General features: G+C 39.1%; 1 protein-coding gene across 3 annotated transcripts in view; it reads left to right on the plus strand.

The window, feature by feature from the left end:
- The window catches only part of Mme (membrane metalloendopeptidase), a 78,974-nt gene extending 55,138 nt beyond the window's left edge, over window positions 1-23,836 (plus strand). For 2 of the 3 annotated variants that reach the window (XM_075950383.1, XM_075950382.1), the window contains exons 17-23: window positions 3,360-3,418; window positions 7,414-7,533; window positions 9,051-9,184; window positions 9,287-9,352; window positions 12,901-12,996; window positions 13,325-13,401; window positions 20,282-23,772. In XM_075950383.1, the coding sequence (XP_075806498.1) occupies window positions 3,360-3,418; window positions 7,414-7,533; window positions 9,051-9,184; window positions 9,287-9,352; window positions 12,901-12,996; window positions 13,325-13,401; window positions 20,282-20,381 (652 nt within the window). In that variant the 3' untranslated portion in view covers window positions 20,382-23,772. Of the gene's footprint in view, window positions 1-3,359; window positions 3,419-7,413; window positions 7,534-9,050; window positions 9,185-9,286; window positions 9,353-12,900; window positions 12,997-13,324; window positions 13,402-20,281 lie in introns of all 3 variants that reach the window. The other variant, XM_075950381.1, reaches the window with a different exon arrangement.
- The last annotated feature ends 356 nt before the right edge of the window (window positions 23,837-24,192 follow it).

A 24,192-nucleotide genomic window follows, 5' to 3' on the forward strand; every position in this document is an offset into this window, starting at 1 on the left:
ATTAAATTATAATAATTATATAAAAATAAATTTCTTGCCTACTTCCTCCATTCCCACTCTACCTCCCCACCACACAGCTCATGCTCACACATGCATAGACCACTAGAGGCGGGAAGAGAACCAGAGAACTCAGAGTTTTGCTTCTTCTCCCTGGTCTAATAATGTACATGAGAGGATGCTCGGGTCTGGCCTGCACACTTGGAAGGTATCTTGGGGAAGCGCACAATAGCCATTATTTTTGACTAATAGCACCCCTATTTGTTTCTTTTCTTTTGTTTCCATTTGTTTTTCACTTTTCTACTTTATGTGCATTTTTCTCTTCCAAGTGTTACTGTCATGGTCAGCATTGTCTGAGTTTTATAAATAAAAGCCTCTCCATTTTCACAGATGAATTGAAATAAAAAAAAACTTAAAATTTTTGTTACATCACTATTACATTTTAAAAACATTTCATTTGCCGCATTAATTTATCTTTTTATTTGGGGTATTTCATAACTGACCACAAGTATCAGACACTCAATATGTCTCTGCTATCACCACCCTACTTAAGATGTAACAATTGATATAATTATAGTACTTCAAGTTCTGATCATGACCTGGGACACAATGCCCTGGTTTTTTGAATTTGTATAATTCTCCAGAGTGGACTAAGGACATACTGTCCTAAAGATTTTTTTTTCTTGGGTTTGCTGGGGACAAATACTACACTCTAGTGCTCAGTAAACCCCACAACCAAAATTCTAATTTTATGGGTGTGATCCATGATCATAGTGGCCTCCTAAGTTTTAGGAGTTATAACTCACAGTAGATATGTTAATATGTAAAACTCTTCCCTGCTGGAGAGTTACAAACATCAGTCAAAATGCAATCTTAAATGCCTCAAAGTAATAAAAGATGGCACTTATTTTTACAAAAGCAGTAAGCCTAAGCCAGCAATATTGTATGATGTCCATCTTTCTATGTCTTTGTCTTCCAGTCATGTCTGAAGTATGCTGTTTGAAGCATTCACTTAGTGTATCTGCCTTTTTTCTCAATATATTTCATCTTTGAATTATGACTTTTTCTACTTTACTATTAGGACATTTGGTTAGTTCAGAGCCAAATAATTTATAACGATTCTTTATAATTACACATAAAATGCACAGCTATTACCACAACTCAGAATTTGCAATTAAGAAATTCACCCCAGAGCCACTAAGACTAGGCTCTAATTCATAATCAATTTTGGCAAAATCTTTAATAACTATAAACTCTTTACTTGTGAGTTTTATTGCCATATTTGCTATGAAAGTGTTGAGAATATATTTTTCTGCTCACGCAACAGTACTTTTTCAGAATTGTCTGAACATATCATCCATACTGAACTTTTCACCAGCTCCAGAGAACTTCACTTCAACCTGAATCATGGTACCTGTATAAACCTATGCAAATACATTCTAAACGCATCGCTTTTCCTCTTCTCCACCTTCGTTTATACAGATGTCTTTTTCTGTTAGTCACAGAAATAAAATCAACTTGTTCCGTGTAGCTCTGATTTCTGCATTTTAATCTAACATCCTGGGTTTACAAATACTTGCCTTGCTTGTGAGTCATTACAAATTGTGTAGTAAGCAAGCGGCATTTAATTAAAACAAAGAAGACGTGTTCTTGTAATCATCAACTTGCAGGAAACATTAAAATATTCATGACTCAGCTCTGCTGGAACTAGGGAGGATTGATATGTGAGCCCCATCCTGCCTAAAGTGCTTTCCTGTGCTAAAATAACAGAGGTAACAAACTAACAGAAAGACAGGTGGAAGCTATTCTTCACCATTTCCAGGCTCCTTGTTTGCCTAAAGAACAGTCGTAAAGTCCAGCACCCTTTTATGTAAAATTTTAGTCATGTTATCAAAAGGATAACGGAAGTTTTCAGATGGTCACTGCATATTTGTCTCCGCCCGTTATTTTTAAGAAACTAAACTAGCGCTTATACCTGACATTCACAATAGTTCCTGACTAAGTTATAAGTCATAAGTCGCAATAGTTATAACCAAGGTGTTGACTTTGTACTGCTCACCTGGCACAGGAAAGACTAGAATGCCTCTGACAGAAAATGAATTTTTGTACTATTTTGATTTGCTACTAGAAGGAGAATAATTGTCACACTGGCCATTGCCCTGAGGCAAAATAACTAGTAAAACCTTAGCACAATACTCCATGATTGTCTTAAGTGTGTGTGGATATGCTAACAAGAAGAGGTCATCCGAAGTCAATGGACATATATGTTAGCTTATTATTATTCTGTTTTCCTTATGTGCTTACTATATGATGATTGACAGGCATCTTCCATAGTGTCTAAGCAGGAAAAGATGAAGGCGATAGCTCCTGTCTTTCAGCCCTCAAATTATCATGTGACCAGTGTTTTATTTTGTTTGTTTTTTAATTTATTTATGTACTCTTATGTAACAATAATTTATGAATTATTCTCACTTCCTAAACTAGCCTTCTATATTTAGGGTCCATGTTTTATAAACTCTATATTCTGTGCAGAGCCTAAGTCTTGGTATGGACTGACAGACAACTCTATTTAAAAAACTATCTGGATTTTACTTTACAACCATAAGAAAATACATCTTTCTTCAACATTGCTGCATCTAAAATAAATGCTCTTAAAGATTTATTTTATTTTTAATCGTGTGTGTGTGTGTGTGTGTGTGTGTGTGTGTGTGTGTGTGTGGTATGTACACACGGGTGAATGTGTCCTTAGAGACCAGAAACATCAAATCTGGAACTGGAGTACAGGCACCCACAGCTGCCTGATGTGGTTGCTGACAGATGAACTCTGGTCCTCTGAAAAAACCATTCCTACTCTTAACTGCTGCACCATCTCTCCCAGTGTTTCATTTTTAAAACAAGATTTAAGGACCAATAATTTGAAGTTCATTGTTCCAAGCTAAGTTATCTGGATGGCCAGAGAGTCTCATTATGAACTAAGAAGTGAAATCTTTAGAGCTACTTGAATCTGAAGTTTTGCTAGCCTTTGTTTCATTCGTTCTCAACTGTTCCAGAATTGTAGGAACAATTTAGTATCAAAGCATAAAGCTATGCCCATTTCACTATAATTTTAGCCTCCTACAGTTTCTGAATGGATGTAGTAGATTTTGTATTATCGGATGCCTCCAAAAAAAAAAAAACAGATTGTAGAGCTAAATATATGTTGAGTTTTTAATAAATAGAAATATTTTCCAATGAGTCTTCATTCTCGTATGCGAATGTCAATTCGTTGATCGTATTTCACACAGAAAGTTGACATTTCTATGGTAAGCGGATTGGATGTGTTATAAAGGATCTTCTGTAACAAGTTCTTGTGTTTCCCTTAGGTGGATAAGTGGAGCGGCTGTAGTCAACGCGTTCTACTCTTCGGGCAGAAATCAGATAGGTAAAGTATAGCCCTAAATAAGTCTTAGTCCACGTACATTTGCTGTATGGCCAACTTTTAATGCCCCTCTAAAAGTAAAGGTGATATGAGTTATTGCTTCACTGCCTGAAGTATCCATGGATTTGTGTACCTCTTTTCACTCTGCTAGGAAAAATAAAATTAGTCCAAATCACAGCAGGTATTTTCTTCTATAGCATCCAATCTATAACATAAATGAATTGTTTTATTCCTATGCGTTCTTTGAAAGGTCCTTTTTAAAATTTTTACTGACTCTTGGCGGTTTGAAGAGCCAACTCTTTTAGACGGGTTCTCTTGGTGATTCAGTGAGCAGTCTGGCTTTAGTGGGGATTCTTCTATTCTTTTCGTCATTCCAAAGCGTCCGAGGAATTCAGAAGGCAGAAAAAAACTCAGTGCCCTAGACAGCTTCAGCTGTCAAATTGACAGAGACTAGAGTTATCCGAGAGGAAAGCCTCCCTCAAATTTAGCCTGGAGATATGTCTGTGGGGAGTTTTTCTTGATTGTTAATTGACGTAGGTGGGGCCAGTGTAATACAGACAGTACCATTCCCCAGGCAGGTGAGCCAGGGCTCTATGAGAAGCAAGTTGAGCATGAGCCCGCATGAGCAAGCCGTCAAGCAGAATTCCTCCTGACTTCACTCAGTGATAGATGATAATTAGGAAGCGTAGGCCAGATAAATCCATTCTCACTGTTAGCTGCTTTTACAGGAGACTGGAACCACTGGATTAGACTCTACCATATAACTTATGCCACCCAGTGACTTTTGCTCAGAATGGACAAAATGACTTCTGTTGCACTGATAGTAATAACATAAACTATGGTGAAAAATCAGCACATGTATGCAAAATATGATGAATAAATTAATAACTTCTTAAGGCAAAGATGTTTTTTTCTCTCTTCCCAGGTATACCTGGGCACATTTGAAATCTATCTTTCTTCTCATATAAATAGGCCCATTTTTTCCAAGAGTTTTTGCTATGTTGACAGACACCCCCCAGACACTGGCAGAAGTGAGCTAAAGTCGTAGAGCAGGCTCTGTACAGGGACTCAATCTAGACCTTTCTATTGGAATGTGGCCAGAATAAAGGGATGATAATCTCAGTCTCATTTCAAACCATTCTTTTTTATATCTCTAAGTCTGTTTTAAGTCTCACCTTTTTGAGATCTGTTACTGATTTGAAATAGAAATTGCTAGAAGCCTTGCAAGATATTTATTATTACAAAACAAATTTTAAAGCCTGCCTTTTTATTTTGAGGTTTAAGTATCTCTTTTCATATGCTTTTAAGCCTAAGAGGAGATATATTAAGAGGTTATCTACATTTTCTTTAAGCATTTTTATGACTTCTATTTTTGAAGCAAAACTTTATCTGTAATTTATTTTGATACATGTTATAAAAATGGATTACATAAGAAATCTAGAAAGGCTATCTTTATATAACCAGGGGGGTGGGTGATTAGTGGGGTGGGAGTGAGAATTCAGACAAAAAGGAAGAAAAATAAATGTGTGTGTGTGTGTGTGTGTGTGTGTGTGTGTGTGTGTGTTCCAGTGACTTGTTTTATTGGCCAGCTTGCTGGCAGTCATGAAGTGATCTGTAGGTGGCTAGCAACATTGCCATGTTTACTAGTCAGTGAGGTTATTGGAGAAGATCCTTCTAAAAAAAATATTGAGCTGACCAAGTTAAGGAAGTTCATAATCTGCCAGGTTGAACTTGAAGACGAGTATTAATATAAGCCATAAAAACCACATCACTTCTTTGAAGACTGGCATCCAGGGCTGTATTAAGTCAGCTGCATCTCTGTGGTTAATGTTTAGCTTTGATGGCGCATTTCATAAGAGCATTTTATATAATGGGTGGAATTTAATCAAGTACATAGTGTGGGAGATAATGCTCTGTTTAAGTTAATAAAATACTGCATATAATTTTTATAACTTTCAGCTAAAAATAATCTCTTGGCACTGTTTAGCTCAGGCAGATATCTGCATGTGAGCGATGACTTTCACCAAGTCTCCCAGGGCAAATGTCAATTTTTATTATTTTGTCATCTGAAAATGAGACAATGGCAACTTTCCAACCTACTGAAAGACCTGAAGAACAGTATTGCTTAGAGTGTTGTGAAGCCACCTCTGTAAATACCCAATATTTATCCCCGAAGCTCATGAAAGTTTAGGTCATATTTACCCTAGAAGGAAAATATTTGCTACTCTGTGTTAATTGAACATTAAATTTCTCTTCTTTTTTTATTACTGAAGGTCAGGGTCTTTCACTTCTATCTTGATGTCCTGTATAGGAAAGGCCCAGAGTTTTGCTTGTAATATGTGCTAACATGACATACAATTCTTTATCGATTCCAGAATATCATGCTGCAGTTACCTAGTGTGTACTAGAATTTTAAAATATGAAAGGTAAAATTAATGAATTATAAGACTATATCTTCATTCACTTCATTCATTTCTAAGGTCAAGGGATAACTTCGTCTAGAAAACATTGGCCCAAAATAATAGTCCCTTTGCGTTGCATGGAGGCAATATACCCCAAGAAAAAAAATAATTGAAACACATTAGTGTATTTAGCAGGTACATTTATTGTCAGAAGTTAAAGCAAAGGACTATACCAGGAAAATATGATATCATGCAGCGTCAGGAGGAGGATGCTGTTTGGCCACAGAACAACCTTCCAAAGTTTCTTAGCAGGAGAGGAATGGTGACCATTATTGCACTTAGACTAAGAGGGTGGGTGGATGATATTAGGAGAAACTGCAAGTGAGGCAGAAAGTGAGAATATCTCTTAGGAAATGCTCACTCTCCACACAAGGAACAGGCATGAGGGAATATGCACTGCCAAACTTTCCAGAAGAAACAGCAGGACGTGCTAGAGCAGGGCAGCACCTGATGTTTGCCCACAAGTGCTGTGCCAACTTTGTAAAGAAAATAAGGCACCTGAGGCCAACAGAAGAGGTTCACTGCTGGGGGCTACACTCTGTTGACACTATCGTTTCTGCTAAGTGCCATTAAAAAAAAAACAGTTAAGAAACTGGTACCTAGGAGAAATAAAGTGTTTGCTGTTTGGTGTACTCACGTGTATATGAGACATAAAAATGGAAAAAGTTTTCAACTCAATACAGGTGTTATGACAACCATAAAAGGTATTATTTATTGACCAAATTTTTTAAATAAAATAATCTTATTCTTGGAGATTTTGATGCCTGCTAAACTTTTTATAAACAACTTAGTCTATTGAAAATACATATCCCTTTCTTTATAACTGATGATTTATTCGGTCAATAAATTTTCTGGGTGCTAATTATATTCCAAGAACTGTCTGGCTATGGGGTCTAGAGACAAAAAGCAAAATGGACCAAAGAGTACATAAATAAATGTGTACGAACACATAAATCTCTGTTCATACAGGGCTGAGATTTGAGGTGCCAGGATGGGAATGAAAAAAAAAATCAGATAAAGAAGAACTCCAATTATAAACAAGGACATAAACAGAATTTAGAGGTGTCATAGGAACCCTGATAAAAAATAAAATATTATTAAGTGATGGAGGGACCCTTATGATTCAATGTCAGTTTATTTTAGCTAGAATTGTGGACAGATACAATTTCAGAGATAGCATTGAAAAGAAATGTGTGTTATTGAGTAGCTCTTCTTTCCAAATATTTACACAAGGGAAAGATCTTCCTGAGTATAACTTATACATTTTCCTTGCCCCAAACTCCTTACAGAAAAAAAAATCTTGAAGATTGGTAGGTGAATTGTGATAAATAAATCATAGGTTGAGCACAACGCTGGCTCAGTCACTTTGCCACCAACAATAATAAATGATTGTGTTGGTGTCTGTCACACAAGACTTTTATTATCTATTATCCTAAGTGAAATGAACTTAGTAGAAACAGGTTAGTAATTATGACGCCGTCATTGACAATGCCATGGATAATCTTCCCAAATCTTCCACTGTCTTCTCTCCTTCAGTCTTCCCTGCTGGCATTTTGCAACCCCCGTTCTTTAGTGCCCGGCAGCCCAACTCACTGAACTATGGGGCCATCGGCATGGTCATCGGACACGAGATCACACATGGCTTTGATGACAATGGTAAAGTATAGGTAACATTTTCCTTTGGCTGAAATTCATCTTGCTAAGTTGAAGAGCTGTCATATGTCAGCACAGAACCCCATGTGTTCATCAGTGTGTTGCTGACCTATGTCTCACCACAGAGTCAGCGTTCTGGTTAAAGTGTTTCCTAAGAAACTCAAAACATTAGTGGGCAGTGAAAAATATGTGCTTTATACTGTGAGATTTGGAAGCAAAAATTCACACTGAGAAAGTGCTACAGTGTCGTGCACCAGAAATGATGCTCAGTCCTATTATATGTGTCTTAGCTTTCCAGGCTCACAGAGAGCAGGGTCCTATCCAAGCACCTGTGTTTGGCACGCTGCTTGCAGCCAGGACCTTTTTTTCTTTTCATCTTTTTGTTTAATACATAATTTAGAACCTTGTAAACAGCAGGCACTTAAATGTTGATATGCGTCCCTAAACAACCAAAAAGATTTACAGTTTTAATTAAGTCAAACAAGATTAAAAACAGAAGATATATAAAAAGGACATAACAAAAATTGTAACAAGTTTTAGTTCACAAAATACTAACTGGACAGAATTCTAGACAAGAAAAATAGCACCTTAAAAAGAAACACGCGAGACATCTGTTAACTCAATTAGTCAGTGCTACAGTCTTAACCAACACTGACTAATAATATTTCCATTTTCCAAATAGAAGCATACAGAGGCATATAACATGTTTGTGTAATGTTATAGAACCTGGAATTGGTAGAATCAGCATATAAGTTCAAATTTTGTTTCATTGCCATTTTCTTATTCACTGTATCCTAAATATTTAAAACATGATAAAATTAAATGTCAAAACATACAGAGTATATAAATGCATTTGGAGATACAAAAAGGAAAATATCGATGTTTAAATCTAGCAAGAAAATTCTGGGAGAGAAAAAGCGTGCTTCTCTTTGTGCTTTAAGTAGAGGAAAACAAGGAGTTAGTTTGCCTAAAGGGTCTGGAAACATGAGATGGGAGCCAGAATAAAGGTGTTGGGCTTTTAAAGTCTCAAAATATCAAATTAAATAGTCCTGGTTTAGATGGAAAGCATCAAGGACAGCCAAGTGTGTTTTCAGAAGTGCTTATTTGGTGGCCTCATCTGCAGTAGCCACAAGCCAAGTAGATGATATAAATACCTATCAATTCCAAGATACATTGGCAGACAAAGTTCAAGCTTTCCTGAAGAAAGCAGAAGTTGGGGGAGTTAGAAGTTTCTCTCATCGTCTGCCCCATTCCATGGACACTCACAGAGCAGTATTTTCATCCTTTCCACCCAAACTAGAGATCTCAAGATGGAAGGGTTGTGTCCATGCCAATATCCTCACTATGATTTTATCGTTTTTCAAAATGGCTCCGAGGAACCGGAACAGCGAGCGGGAGGTCTCTCAATGGTGTTTCTTATAGCTGCATGAGAACCTGCTTCAAGAATTTCGACTATGAAACAATCTTATTCTTATTTTTATTGTAACAAATTTCCTTTTTACCAAATGAATATATTACAGGAAGAAATTTTAACAAAGATGGAGACCTCGTGGACTGGTGGACTCAGCAGTCTGCAAATAATTTTAAAGACCAATCCCAGTGCATGGTGCACCAGTACGGCAACTTCACGTGGGACCTAGCAGGTGGACAGCATGTATGTCATCAGCATCCTCCAGAACAGCTCCAGATGTGCAACCCCAAGTGAAATGTCGGTGCTGTCTCTAAAAATCCTAACAGAAAATCTTTCTTTAAACAGCTCAATGGAATTAATACACTGGGAGAGAACATTGCTGATAATGGAGGTATTGGCCAAGCATACAGAGTGAGTATTCATACTTTCTTCCCACGTCAGCAACGGGAGTGTTCATTTATCATATTCACCCATTTCTTTGAAGTCTTGTAGAAGAGGCTATATAGACAGGAAGTGGAGAGTGGGAAATGGGAATCACGTGAAGAGTAAGAGGCTTGTGTATTTGCTGGTCACAGGGGTCTGTGAGTTGACATGGTGTGAGGAAGTCAGGGTGGAAAAGGAAGCACTCAGTGATACCCCCAAAGGACTCGAGAAGATGCATGAGCTTCTAGAAGACACAGAAATAATCCCTGAAGTAAATTTCTTAGTAAATATGTCCATATAAATGATTGTTTGGGGGTCATTCATCGGTATAAGGGAGACCCGCATCTTCTCAGCATGTGAGGCAGCCTGTGGAGGTGGTATCAGCATAAACTGAGGACATAACATTAAGCCATAGTCTGCTCACTGAGAAACAGTTAGGGACCCAATTGTGATATGGCTCTAGTATATGGCCATGTGGTTGGCCCAACTATTATCCTTCAAGAATTATTATTGTCGGAATATTCATTAGACTCGCTTATTCCACTTATTCTTGCAGGTAACAAGTAGTTTATTTACTTACATTTGAGGATTTCGCTTTTGAGTGCTATGTTTATGTCATTTTCACACATTTCTCTCTCCTCAACCTTTCCTGTGCCCCTCCCCCGAGACTCACAACCTCCTCTCCTTTACTGTTATCCACACATCCATGCAAAAGCTATGGAATCCTTTAGTGCTGCATGCATGCACATGGATTTAGGGTTGACCATTTGGGACTGGATAACTCATCAGGGGACTCATCCTGCCATTGACTGCCTGTAGCTCTTCATTTGAGGTGGGGGGGGGCTCATGAAATATTTTCCATCCATATTGGCATGTCTGCTGGCAATGTCATTAGGCAGGTCTTGTTTAAAGAACCCTACCATGTAGATTTTTTAGATACAGCTTCCCTGCGATGTCTAGAAGGCATTATATTACAGCAAGTGTCCAGGTCCTCCAAGGTCCATATAGTCCTCCCACCTAAGTACTTTCCAGGACTTTGCTTTCTTTGTAGTACCATTTGAGGTGCCAGGGATGCAGCAAAACAGCTTCTGTAAAAGATTTCAGGAATTGAGGATGTGAGGAAGAATTAAAAGATGATCCAATGAATGCCAGTAGGGAAGAAAAAATAGGGACTTCCACAAAAGGGTGGAGGGAGGATGATGCTTTTAGAAGGAACGAAGAGGATTGTAGATGAATTTGAGTGTACCTCTTGACCCAGAAGCAGCCCACACGTGAGAGAATAAGCAGCCTACTTGCGATGACACAAGGAGAAGGTGTCCATGAGAGAGAACCAGGTTTTCATAGATGGGATGGGTAGAATGTTTAAGGACTGAATAGGATTATTTGGTCATCACTGCAATGTTGAGGGTCAAAGGGGAAGAGAACGGTAGTGATTGTCAGAAAAGTAGAAGCATCACTACAAAACAGAGACACAACTGATGGGGTCTACAGTGTGCCCAAAACAAAGCATCATTTCAGTATGAGGCCTGAAAAGTGAAGTCGGATAAATGTCCCAGCCTATCACTGAGAGATGGTACATTGCTACTACCTTGAATGCTGGGTAATTGATATTTATGTTTCTCACTAGGTGGCAAATAGTGGGCATTTTACCTCTTTGGGTGCTGGACAATTTTTAATTTTCTATAAATATTCTTGAGAATTTATATTTCCTGTAAATATATCATAGGATATAGTTAGATACATTAGAAATGGTTTACTCCTTTTTGGACGTGTTTGAACAATGTTAGTTGAGACTGGGATAATGCTTAGTTTAGAGGTAACCGATTCCCCTACTGAAGCCAAGTTCCGCCCTGTGGATCTTAAGTGTCCCCATCCTTATCCTGCTGGGCCCAGGAACTGCTATCTGTAATCCTTTGGGGATGATCTCCAGATTAAATGAAACTGATCTCCAGATTAACATGAAGCTGACTATTCAAGGGCACCCTCCTATGATCTTGGAATCTTCTTTCAGGATTTCCCTTTCTTAGTATCCTGGCCAGTGTAACCCAAAGCACTCAGTTTATTTTCAACACAGAATCCCCCAGACTTAACATTGATTTTCCCCCTCCCTTTACTATGGCATACATGCTCGTGGAGAAATAGTCTAAACCTGTTATAGACCTTGCCTTCGTTATTAACCATCTTTCTGGACAGGCTTCCTTTGTAAGGCGGGATGTTAAAGCCTGGATTTTCAGTGTTGTGCAAGCCATTGTCTCATATGTTTTGCCCATCGCTCTGTTGATTCAGCAGCAGCCCCTGTCACTCCGTGTTGACGGGAAGTAGTTGGTGTTAGTAATTAGCACATTTCGATGAGTCTGCTGTACACTCACCCACACCAGCCTGATAATTATAGTAATAAAGAAAAGTACAATTGCACAAATATTGATGACACCCTATGAGTTCTTTGCATGTGATGATTTGCCCCTCTGTTAGATCACAGACTCCCTAAGTGGGAAGGGCATAAGCCTTCCCTCTCTCTCCAAAATCTTTAGATAGCAAAGGTTCACTCATCTATGTTGATGGTAAAAAGGAAAAAAAAATACATTTTTAACTTACATAACTGATGGATGTTCTTTGTTAGAAATTGGAAAAGGCTGGCAAGATGGCTGAGTGAGTAAAGCCACTTGCCACCAAACGTGGTCACCTGAGTCGAATCCTTTAGATCCGTTCAGTAGAAGGAGAGAGCTCAGTATTGCAAGTTGCCCTCTGATTGCCATACATGCGCCACTGTATACACCCTCTCAAGCATCTGCCAATAAATAAATAAATAAATAAATGTAATTTAAATGTTTTAAGGAAAAAAAAAATAACTTGTCTCAGGAAGTTTAATATTAATCCATTTTAAAATTACATACAGCAGAGCAATCCTACATTTCTCAATAGTGAAAAAAAAATCTTTAAGAACCTTTTCTGTGTTCATGTAGCCAAAGTTCCTTTCTCCTATTTTTACTGGAAATCTGTCTACTTTGTCCTGTATTCCTGTATTGCGGGGACCAGAGTAGTTACCTCTCCTTCACCTCAGGATCACGGACACTAAAACCCCAAGGAATCTCAACAGAATCCCTTAGATTTTGGCAAGAATCACTCAGACTAAATCTGGTGTGTGTCAGTTTTGCCAAGAGTAGTAACTAAGCTAAATATAGCAATTGCAGATGACTCCTTTGGCAACCCATTCCTCCAGCAAGCTGGACTTACCCATCTATCCGTAGACAGTGTGAAGGTAAGATTGTCATCATGTGTTCAAGTCTCATTTCATCCAACTGACATGTAGTGTGATCATCTGACACGCCAGAGTCTTGTCTCGAGCTAATGAGTCTCTTATTCTTTCTGCGCATTTCTAGATGCATTCTAGCCTTCTTGCTAATCCATGAGAGAGTTACTAAATGTTATCTAAATGTATTTTATAGTGATTTGATATAAAAGATGAATTACATGGTCTTTTGCGATCGGTTTTTATGCAAATTTAAAAATTACACACTTTTATTTTACTAATTTAGGCCTACCAGAATTATGTTAAAAAGAATGGTGAAGAAAAATTACTCCCTGGAATTGACCTAAGTCACAAACAACTATTCTTCTTGAACTTTGCCCAGGTAGTATATCTTTCATGACTGATAAATGAGAAAAACCACTTTAAGTTGTAACTTCATAGCAAGTTGGATACTGCGTGATGTTTTCTTCATTTAATTAATTGGGGTGCAGCTTTCGACTTGGCTAGCTTTCATGATCTGCAACAAGATTGCCAGATTATGTTCATTATAAATGATTATGTTTATGTATTGCCTTTCATGGAATATTACTTGAAGAGTAAACGGTTGAATACGAATGCCAAATTAATGTTTGCTTTCCCCCCAACCTACGCACAGTGCTCCATGATTACACCTGAGCATGTTGTTTTCCTTTGTTTATTTATACTTCTAGGTGTGGTGTGGGACCTACAGGCCAGAGTATGCCGTCAATTCCATTAAAACAGACGTACACAGTCCCGGCAACTTCAGGTATGTGGATAGGAATAGCAGTCGGACTGTTCTGGTGTTGACACCATTTCAAATATATTTCAAATTTGCCTTTTTCTGCTTCATATTCTATAATTTAAGAGTACTGTGACCATGTGTATGTATCTATTCATACATGCATGTGTGTTTGTGCATGCCCGTGTGTGTGTGTATGCACGCGCACGCGAGAATGAGCTTTTGTGTGTGCATGTCTGTCTATGTCTGCATATCTGTCAAAGATAGTACTCACCAGACCACACCAGCAATGCGTCCACAAGCCCAGCTCTGGCCATCCTGTCCTTCAGAATACATATATCCTAAGCTTGGTGCCTGCTGGATTGCAACGAACGTGTCACCTCTTAACAGTGGTTTGATGGAACCCCCAGCTGGTAGAACCTATTTCTAAGAGGTTGTGAATAAAAGTCCCAAATGCCAAGGAAATATTTTCATCACATGAAGGAAAGCTTTCACTAGGTGAAGGTTCTCCAGCATTGAAGACGTATCGCCAACCCTCCAGGTGTGAGGGAGTACATTGCCTCAGAGGTCAGAGAGCAGCCCAGCAAGGCTAGTAGGGGAATGCTCTTGGAGGTGGAAGAATGTGAACATGTAAGAGATCAGGTATTAGAAGAGAACCACTCGAAACAGCCTTTGAATGCTGACTTCTAGATCCTCATGTCCCTCAGACTGGCATCCTAATGCAGTTCCTTTCTCTCGCACGGTAGCATTTGATCACCCCTTGCTATTGATAACACCTTCCAAGAAGGAGACTGGAAAAAAAATTTTAACTAAAAAGTTTGTACTTTGAAAATCAGAGTTTGGGAACAAAAAAAGAAGTTATTACCCCAAAACTTTTTAAAACTCTACCTGAAATGAACGTGGATACATTACCTAGAAAATTAACTACCGACAGAAAGACTTAAATGTAAAGTCATAAGCAGCACACTTAAACATCTTATACATCATCAAATACACTTGGTTTGTCCCAGTGTCGTGACCGTCGCTGTCACCAGCCCCAGATCACCTCTGCTTTAGGAATTCCTTAAGAATTCCTTCATGCAGCAATAGCGCATTGCAGCTTGCTCTCCCTGTAATGTGAGTTAAGGTTAGTTCCGTTAATTAACTTATCCAACCAGCTGCTTTGGGTTAATTGCTTTCCACGGGAAGTCATTGTGGATCTATTCCCACTACGGTTTAATCCAAGAGACTTTTAGCTTAATTTCTTAAAGGTATTTTTTTTGTTTGTTTTGTTTTGTTTATTTCTTTGATTACCAGCACAGACAAGTTTTTTTTTTAAAAAAAAAAAAGGGGGGGGGTGTTTTTGTTGCTGCTGTTGTTGTTCTTACTAGTTTTCAAGAGTTAAAAATATAAGCATCTAATTCTGAGGCTAGCAGGGAACTTTTGTAAATGCACATAAAACAGTTTGTCAGACCCTTGCTCTGTATGCTCCTATGAACATAAGCAGATGTCTATAAAGAGCTCGTTTCCTTCAGTTAGTATGGGGCTACTGAATGGTCTGCCTTTCCTGGGAGAATGAGGTGTTTCGCATTAATGTTCTTTTGTTTTGATAAGGCAGTCTACTGTTACTATCCTTAGTTCTGCTTTGGTCTCTTAACCTTGTGAAGTCGTCCGTAGCTTGAGCATGCCCAGGCCTGTTTATCCCTGGCTAGTGATCGCATCATTTAACTCTTAGCTGAGCTTTTTGTTAGAGTTTTTCTGCATGTTTGACTGAGCCTATTTTTTTAATACTCTGGCTTTGATTTCTTGATATATAAGGACTAAATTATCGAGAGAGCTGTTGGAAGATTCACGTTAGTGGATATAAATGCCTATTATTTATATTTCTTTTTTTGTAAATTTTATTTTATTTATTTATTTTTATTGAGAAAAGGAAAAAAAAGTTTCCCCCTCCTCCCAGCCTTCTCCCCCTCCCCCCACTCCTCTCCCCCTCCCTCTCCAGTCCAAAGAGCAGTCAGGGTTCCCTGCCCTGTGAAAAGTCCAAGGTCCTCCCCCCTCCGTCCATGTCTAGGAAGGTGAACATCCAAACTGGCTAGGCTCCCACAAAGCCCGAACATGAAGTAGGATCAAAACCCCGTGCCATTGTCCTTGGCTTCTCATCAGCCCTCATTGTTCACCATGTTCAGAGAGTCCGGTTTTATCCCATGCTTTTTCAGTCTCAGTCCAGCTGGCCTTGGTGAGCTCCCAATAGATCAGCCCCTTGTCTCAGTGGGTGGGTGCGCCCCTCGTGGTCCCGACTTCCTTGCTCATCTTCTCCCTCCTTCTGCTCCTCATTGGGACCTTGGGAGCTCAGTCCAGTGCTCCAGTGTGGGTCTCTGTCTCTATCTCCATCCATCACCAGATGAAGGTTCTATGGTGATATGTCTTTAAAAATAATTACTTTTTTAAAATAAAAGACCTAGATAGATTAAAGTTTTATGTAGAAAGCTATGGACCTTGAGGGCTAGAGAAATTGCTCAGAAGTTAAGAGTATGCACCGTCCTTGAAAAGAACATGGGTCTGGTTCCCAGCACACATGTCAGGAATCTCAGGACCACATTTGACTCTATCTCTGGGAGACCTCATGCTCTATTCCGGCTTCTGCTGATACCCAGCGTGCATATGGCACACATACATGTTTGCAGACAAAACACTCATACACATAAAATAAAAATAAAGAAATTATTTTCAAAAAGGAAATCTGTAACAGGCTTAACACCATTTTCAAGTACGCTAGTACTTGCACACTGATGGTTGCTCATTTCCTCTATTCTGCATAGTAGCAGATATAATGAGTGTTGGCTAAGTAACCCAGCAAGATAAGTGTGACTGCATCCCCCCACCCCAATATTTTCATATGAACATTTGAAGCGATTTATATCTCTAATTTTTTTATTCTAACACCAAAGATATCTCTATTTTCATTCATAATAAGAGAAGTATGTTCACGTTTTAAGAGTAAATGGAAGGCCAGCCCTTTGTCAAAAAGAAAAATGCTATTTGCTCTAGAGCTAAAGGGATTTCCTTGGCAAATGCTGAGATTATGTTTTAGCTTTGGAAACAGGTTGCTTCCTGACAATTCAAAGTGAAATATCTTTTACAAGAACTTTCAAAACTTACAATCCTTGAGTTATTATTCAAAAATTGTGCTTGGTGGTTCATCTGAAAATATTTTCAAGATAGAAGATTGATAAATTCATGCTGAAGCAGCTGTACCATCAAAAACAGAAGAGGAGCTGTTTCAGGGATGAAATCCCAGTATGTTTATATATATAGTACTTTCAGCATTTTATGCAGATATTTTCAACCAGTGTAGATACTTGGTTTCCCTATATAAGGTAGCATGTTTGACTTAACTGCTCTTTGAAATCCTCATGCTTCTTCCATTCACCTTAAATATTAGCATCAACTCCTGATATTTTTCGACTATCAGGATGGGTTTTAATGAATTGTCTAACAATCCAGTTAGTATATATGAACCTACATATTATTCTATGTGGTAAAATATATGCTACTCAACATGGCTTTGTTATAAAGGGATCATAATAGTTAGGAAATTATAAGACTGGTTAGTCTCCTCATAAATGCAACCAGCCAAATTTGATTCTAAGTCATTAATTTTAAGAAACTAATAATAGATTGTCAGAAGACCTATTAATTGAGAACAAATTATTCAATAATTTAAAACGTTCATTTACTATACAGCCATGGTGGTATGTGGCTTTGAGAAGCAGAGGCAGGATGATCTCTGTGAGTTTAAGGCCAGCCTGGTCTACATAGAGAGATCCAGGACAGCTAGAGCTACATAGTGAGATTTTGGCTCAAATAAGTAAATAATTCATTTGCTTTTCGTTAGGAGTAATATGTTAAAGGTCTAAAGTCTTTCCTCAGTCACATAGATGTTTGCCTCCCTAGATTTTTGAAGTTTTTAATACAAATGATTATTTCACAGGGCATACATAGCACCAGCACAATTGACTATTTTACATAATAGGGTAAAATTTTTGAATGAATTCTGTTAAGGAAACAATGAAAGATTTTATCTTCTGTTAATAAAAATGTAAACACACAAGTGCCAGAGTTTTAATGTAGCATGAAATTCATGTAAATATTGTATGCAATCCTAAAAGACTATGACCTCACTCTTAGAGAAGAGATTCATTGTATTCAAAATGTACCCAGTCTTCAAAATGATTATTCACGTCACCTATCCAAATATTTGATGATATAAATATCATCAAACATTAATTACAAGCCTGGGAAAGAAAAGCCCTGGCCCGCTGCTGAGCTGATTATTCAGAATCAAATTATCTAGACGTCTTGCATGGGAAAAGAGGAAATACAACAGAGATGGAGAGCTGAGGGTTCGTATGTTGACTCCACCTGGGTTGTCAACTCCCAGTTGTGCCTTCCCAAAATTAGTCTTTCTTTGGGGTGTTACGTGACTTTAATCTCAACAGAGGCAGATGGATCTATATGCGTTTGAGGCCAGCCTGATCTGATCTACATAGTCAGACCCTGTCTCAAGAAAATAAAAAGGAAAGAAGGAGGACAGGATGGAGGAAAGAAAGCAAAAAAGAGTGAGAGAAAGAAATGTAGAATTGAAGCATAGATTTGGACATTTTCACTGATATGATGTTTCCTCTGTATCCTCTGTATCAGGCTGAGAAAAAAAACTTTATTTAAGTAACAAAACATTGAGGTTCTTCAGTATTCAGGTATTTTGTTTTTGTTTTGTTTTTTGCATATACACACCATCAGTCAGGGAGCTTCTTCCTCAGAATGAGGATGCCTCTAGCACCCATCACTGGCCCCCATATCTAAATGAATGACATTCCTCACCACACTGAAAGGGTAGTTAAGCCTGGACCCTAAAAGAGTCAAGACCATCAAAACAATTAACTTCTAAGATGGTTTTTCTTTTCTCTGAAATGAGGTAGCTGTGTAGCCCAGAGTTCATTCATTCAGCCAGTCCTGAGTCAGAATGCACATATAAATCACTTAGTTGGCTTGGAAGATTCAGCAGAGAATAGGCTACCCGCAGCACTTTTCCCATAGAGACAACAGTCTAGTGATACTGTAACAGCTTTGATCAAAATAAGACAAGAGGAAAGAGGTCACTTAGATAGTAGTCAGATAATGTGGCTATCCTAGTTAGGGTTACCATTGCTGGGATGAAGCATCGTGACCAAAGCAACTTAGGGAGAAAAGGATTTATCTGGCTTATGCTTCCAAAACACTGTTCATCATTAAAGGAAGTCAGACTGGAACTTGGAGACAGGAGCTGAGGCAGAGGCCATGGAGGGGTGCTCTTTCCTGACTCTTCATGCCTTGCTCCGTCTGCTTTCTTACGGAACCCAGGAGGACAATCCGCCTAGGGGTGGCATCACCCACAATGGGCTCCATCAATCATTAATTAAGAAAATGCCTTACAGGCTTGCCTACAGCCAGATCCATGGAGGCGTTTTCTTAATTGAAGTTTCCTCCTCTCAGATAACTTTAGTTTGTGTCAAGATGGCATGAAACTCTAGCACAGCTGTCAAGGAGGTGATGATGAAGGCTGGAAGGTGTTAGCCGTGCCCTGGCTGAGAAGTGATTTCCCCAGGTAGTGGGCATCACAGCATCAGGTTGTGGTTGCTATGGGGAGTGAAAATACATCAGGCTGGCATAGTTAGAGCTCAATGTGGAATTTGAAGGAAAATTTGCTACGTGGACGAAGTCTGGATTTCCTTCAGGTATTTGCTGGAACTAGGTTTGAGAATTATAGATTATGGTTTAATTTTGTTAAGATTACTCAGACTATACATGTGGGATGTCTGGATGGGATACAAGAGCTTCGATGTTTATGTGCTCTTATCCACCACACACAGAGTTCCATAAGCACTGATGTTTATGTGAGCTTAAACACCGCACACAGAGGGTTCAATAAGCACTTGTTCCTTCTCTTCCAACGCTACAAAGCACTTGCAGCCAACCTTCACCTCCCAACCTTAGGAGAGGATGCTCTGGTCCAACAGGAGGAAAAAGGGAAGGAGCTGATTGATGGCTGGTGTTGTAGTGTCACCGCTACCTTGTATTGGCCTGTTCCTCCCTTCAGATGCTGCTTAGTTCAGATACTGGGTTGGATGGCTTTGTTTTGCCCATTGGTGCCAAAACTGATAAGAAATGGGCATTTTTCAGCTCTTTCCAGTTATGGAGACTGAATCCAGTTTCTAATATGGAAGAAGAGCTTTGGAGACAAAAGAAAGAAAGGAAGACGAGAGAGAGAGAGAGAGAGAGAGAGAGAGAGAGAGAGGGAGGGAGGGAGGGAGGGAGGGAGGGAGGGAGGGAGGGAGGGAGGGAGGGAGGGAGGGAGAGACAGAGAGAGACAGAGAGAGAGAAACTTCTCAATCTTCCTGACTAAATCAAGTGAAAAAAAAATCTACTAAGAGAAAGTGGCAGAGAGAGTAGAGAGTAGTTAGGATATAATATTTATGTATACTTACATATATGTATATATGTGTGTGTGATGTGTGTGCGTGAAATTGTCAAACAACAGTTATTCAATTAAAACTTAAAAAGCAACTTAATAAAAACATGGAAATAGTCTTGAAACATGTTGCAAAGTCTGTGCTCTTAACGCCTGCACTGTGGCCTTCCATCCATTTAAGGACTCTGTTAAGGAGAAGGATCTAATTCATCCTGCCAGGTTTGTGTTTCTGAATCCACTCATTTGCGCTGCACAGAGATCGTCTGCAGAGGTGGGGGCTGGAGATATGGCTCAGAAGTTAAAGGCTGGGCTCACAACCGCAAGGACAAGAGGAGTAGGGGGACTCGTATGGCCTCAATTGGGATATGGACAATCAATGTCCAGCGCTGACGATAACTTTTTTGTTTGTTTGTTTCAAAGGATTATTGGGACTTTGCAGAACTCTGTGGAGTTTGCAGATGCCTTTCACTGCCGCAAGAATTCATACATGAATCCAGAAAGGAAATGTCGGGTTTGGTGACCTTCACAAGAAGCAGAGCATCCATGGCGAGACTTGTTAAAACCACAGACACAGGAACTCTCCCTTCAGAGAAATCGGGCCCGGGAAGTTTCTGCAGCTACTTGGGGGCAGTTCACAAAGATGAGCACAAGCTAACATATGTGAAATTAGATTATTAAATCCACTGTGAATGGAAGGGGGTGGTAGCCTAAGGTCTGTCAAATCAATCGCTTCACTGTGTAAATAGTGCTTACTTTCAATGGCAGTATTACTGTTCATTCTGTCTCTCTTACAGACAGCAAGTCCAATGCTGTCCGTAGAGAACAGTGTTAACTCTTGAGGCAGAGGTACAACTTCCGACCCAAAGGAGGAAGATGTTGAATGCAGCTGGGCACCAGGGCACAGCCATGATTTGCCTCGCCAGTCACTTTTGTTTGTATCCATCCTCCTTCAAAGCGCTCCCAAAGAACTCCCACACATACCGTGGCCTTAAGGCTTATGGAGTTTTGAACTCATTTTACCATACATAAGTTATTCATTCGCTCAATATCATTCTCGTTTAAGCACTCTTATGGTAAAAGCGAGTATCTGAAACTCTTCCCCATCTTATCCTCTTTAACAACGTTGAGATTCTTCCACCCCTGAAAAATTTTTGAGCAACCTCTTGCTCACTCTGCCTCTCAAACTTGGTTTGTTTAAAGGATTTGCAGTGCTGTATAAAGAATAATCCTATATTTAATTCTTAACTACATGTATGACTGAATAACCATCACTATAGTTAATCAGTGAACATTGACGTTGTATGGCCAAAGTTGATAGTTACAAAGATCTGTAATGTGATGTGCAGATGAAAATTTGGGACTTTTTAAACCTGTAAATCATTGGTGAGAAGCTTTAAGTACCAACCGTGAGAGCAAAGGTTACCACTGAACCACTGTCTAGAGATACATCATAGCTGTGGTTTACAAACAGCATTTTCAAGATTAAGTCTGTCCCCAAGAGTGGCTTTCAAAGGGCCTAACTGTATCTGTGTTGCTCCATGAGTCCTTATCTCTTCAGGTTTGTCACCTAACGGAAATATTTTGGTAATAAATCCAAGTTGTGAGCCCCCTATGTGCAAGCCATCTAGTTCTAGGAAGCCCGTGTCTGAGTAGAGATGGAGGTCTCCAGCAGACCAGCTACTGGATTTCCACGTTCTAATGATCCTGATCGCGTTCCTCCCGAAACACATTCGCTTCCTCTCTTGTCCTGCCGCTGACTTCTGTGCATTTCGCTGTCCAGTTAAGATTTTACAAAAGAGGTGCACTTCTACAATCCTTATTTTTCTATCGAAGGGTGAAAACGAGAATATTTCTATTCAGTATATTGGTTTTCATGCCTCTTGTAAAAAGCCCATTTGTCTGTAAAAAAAAATGTTACTACAACATGATGTATAAAACTGTATAGAACAGAACTATACAGCTAGTGAATGGTCTCCCTCGGAACACAGCCCTGCAGCTACAACCTATAAGAAACGGGACACTGTCCTAGCTCCCCACCGTCATCACTTTGGTCCTCCATATGCATTATCCAAATCTCCAGCATCGTGTACTAGCTTCGCCCCATTTTGTCTTTTAGCCATCCCTGCATTCTTTCTTTTCTGACTTCTCTCTGCCTTACATTTGTAAGACTTAGCTATAGAGTTGGTTTATGTGTGGATCTGTCAGTATCAAACAGGATTCCATTATGTGACGAGACTACAAATCTTCCATCCTGTTGTTGATGGACTCTTAAGAAGTTTCCGGCTTCGGATTGTTACAAATGATACAACTATGCATTATGAACTGTGCTTATATATTCATCTTTACTTGAATCATCCGTGGAATCACTTTCCCAAGTCTTTTAAAAAGTATCATAAACACTGGAAACAGTTTCAGACTAACCACAAAGACCCCTATTCTTTTCCCTTTTGTCACAAACACTATTGTCACGGATAATTACAGTATACGTAGATCACTATTTCTTTTAAATCAACTTAAACACATGTGAGTATTATTTGTAGTGGTAGCAGTAGATTTCAGCTAAACAGCTATCTCTGGGTTGTTTTTATCCCTGTCTGGGATAACCACTAAAGAAACAAACGAGGAGAGTAACTAGAACCAATTATAAATGGCTGCTAGCATCTCCACTGCTAGCTCATTAATGCATCAAGTCCCATTCCTATAGAAGAGCAACTCCAGTGGCTACTTCCCTACTGTACATACAACAAACCTTTGGGCTAAGGGGCATACAAAATTTAGAATAGCAGCTTCTTCCCTATTCCTCTCACATCCAGACATCACTTGCTGTAGCTGGTACTCAGAACCTTGGTCTCTTAATTCCTACCATTTGTCATGTTACCTAAAACTTTATATATAAACTCACTCCTAAGTCCACACCCATAATCTTTAAGTTCTGATCAGGGAGAGTTTAGAAGCGGAAACACCGAGGCTTGAGAACTGCTGTAACGCAGCAGCAATAAGAGGACAAAGCTCCTAGCAAGATATGTTGGGAAGAAGTCTGCTTCCATACCACAGTGTCTGTGTGCAATACAAAAGGATGCTCCCCAGAAAGGTGAGGGCTTGTCCTGCTTCTCCTCTGCCTCCGCTGCCAAAGTGACCTTGGGCACATGTATATTCTTTGGGGCCTCTGCCTCTCTTACTCAAATAGAAAGCAATTAGATCCCAGCAGTTCATACCAATGCTGCCTTCCCTTTAATCTGTTACCCAGAAAACAAGGACCAAAATTCTAGCAAGCTTGAGGCTGTGATACTGTTACTACTAGGCATGTTGACAGGGCAAAAACTTGCTAATTTCCTCCAAGTATTTATAATTCCTGTAGCAATAGGTGGAGCTCTTGGAGTAGAAGGCATCTGTTCTTTTGAAGGAAAATAAGATATTCTATCGTGTCAGAATTTTTTTTATTAGTTCCTAGTCTCTGGGATAGAAAATAACAACAAATGTTTTCTTAATGTTGTTTCTACACCTAGTCGACTCTGTCGCAATCCTACAATTCGCATGTAAACCCACACACACCATTTATGCCTTGAAAAAAATTTAAGATTAAATGGAGCATTGGTTTCTATGCAGTCTTATACTTTCTTCATAGTTCCAAATTAAATCTTTTTTTAAGAATAATATGAACTTTTTAACTAACATGTTCTTTCAAAGATAACCAGTTTGCTGATTGGATATTTCATCTGGCTACCAAATGTTAACAGGAGTTACAACCATAGTTGGGTGACTTACACTGAAGCCCAGTGTGCACTGTCCCTAAACTGGAGAGCTGAACTGTTCAGGTTATTTAGTGAACAGAGAGCCACATGTGACTGTTGTCCAAATGCCATGTTTATTGCATCTAAACTTTCTGTCAAATTATATTTTCTTAGTGTCAACTCCTTTGTGCTTTGCATTTCCTCTGAAACAATGAAAAACATCCCTGCCATTTTCAACCTCTTAGTCAAAATGTGCTTTTATTTTGTTTGGAAAAGGGATCTTGGTTGTGCAGGGGGGGAAGTTTGTTAGAAAAATAAACATTGACCCTTGCCATGAATAATGATGGGATCTCTCAGCACAGAAAACAAAAGGTCTGGAAAGCCCAGTTGTTCATGCCTGATGTTTATGATCCAGGGTTTTCTTTTTACCCAGAAGTGATCAAATTTTACAGTTACCAGTCATGTTAAAGTTTTATTACACTCATATAAATGCACTTGGTTACATCTCCAATCTGATCATCTGACATTATAATACTAACATAATAATTCTAAGGCTGTTTTTCTTTATCTGGGAAAGCAAATACATGCACGGCCTGGATT

The sequence above is a fragment of the Microtus pennsylvanicus genome, chromosome 16, assembly GCF_037038515.1.
Source record: "Microtus pennsylvanicus isolate mMicPen1 chromosome 16, mMicPen1.hap1, whole genome shotgun sequence".
NCBI classification, from domain to species: Eukaryota; Metazoa; Chordata; class Mammalia; order Rodentia; family Cricetidae; genus Microtus; species Microtus pennsylvanicus.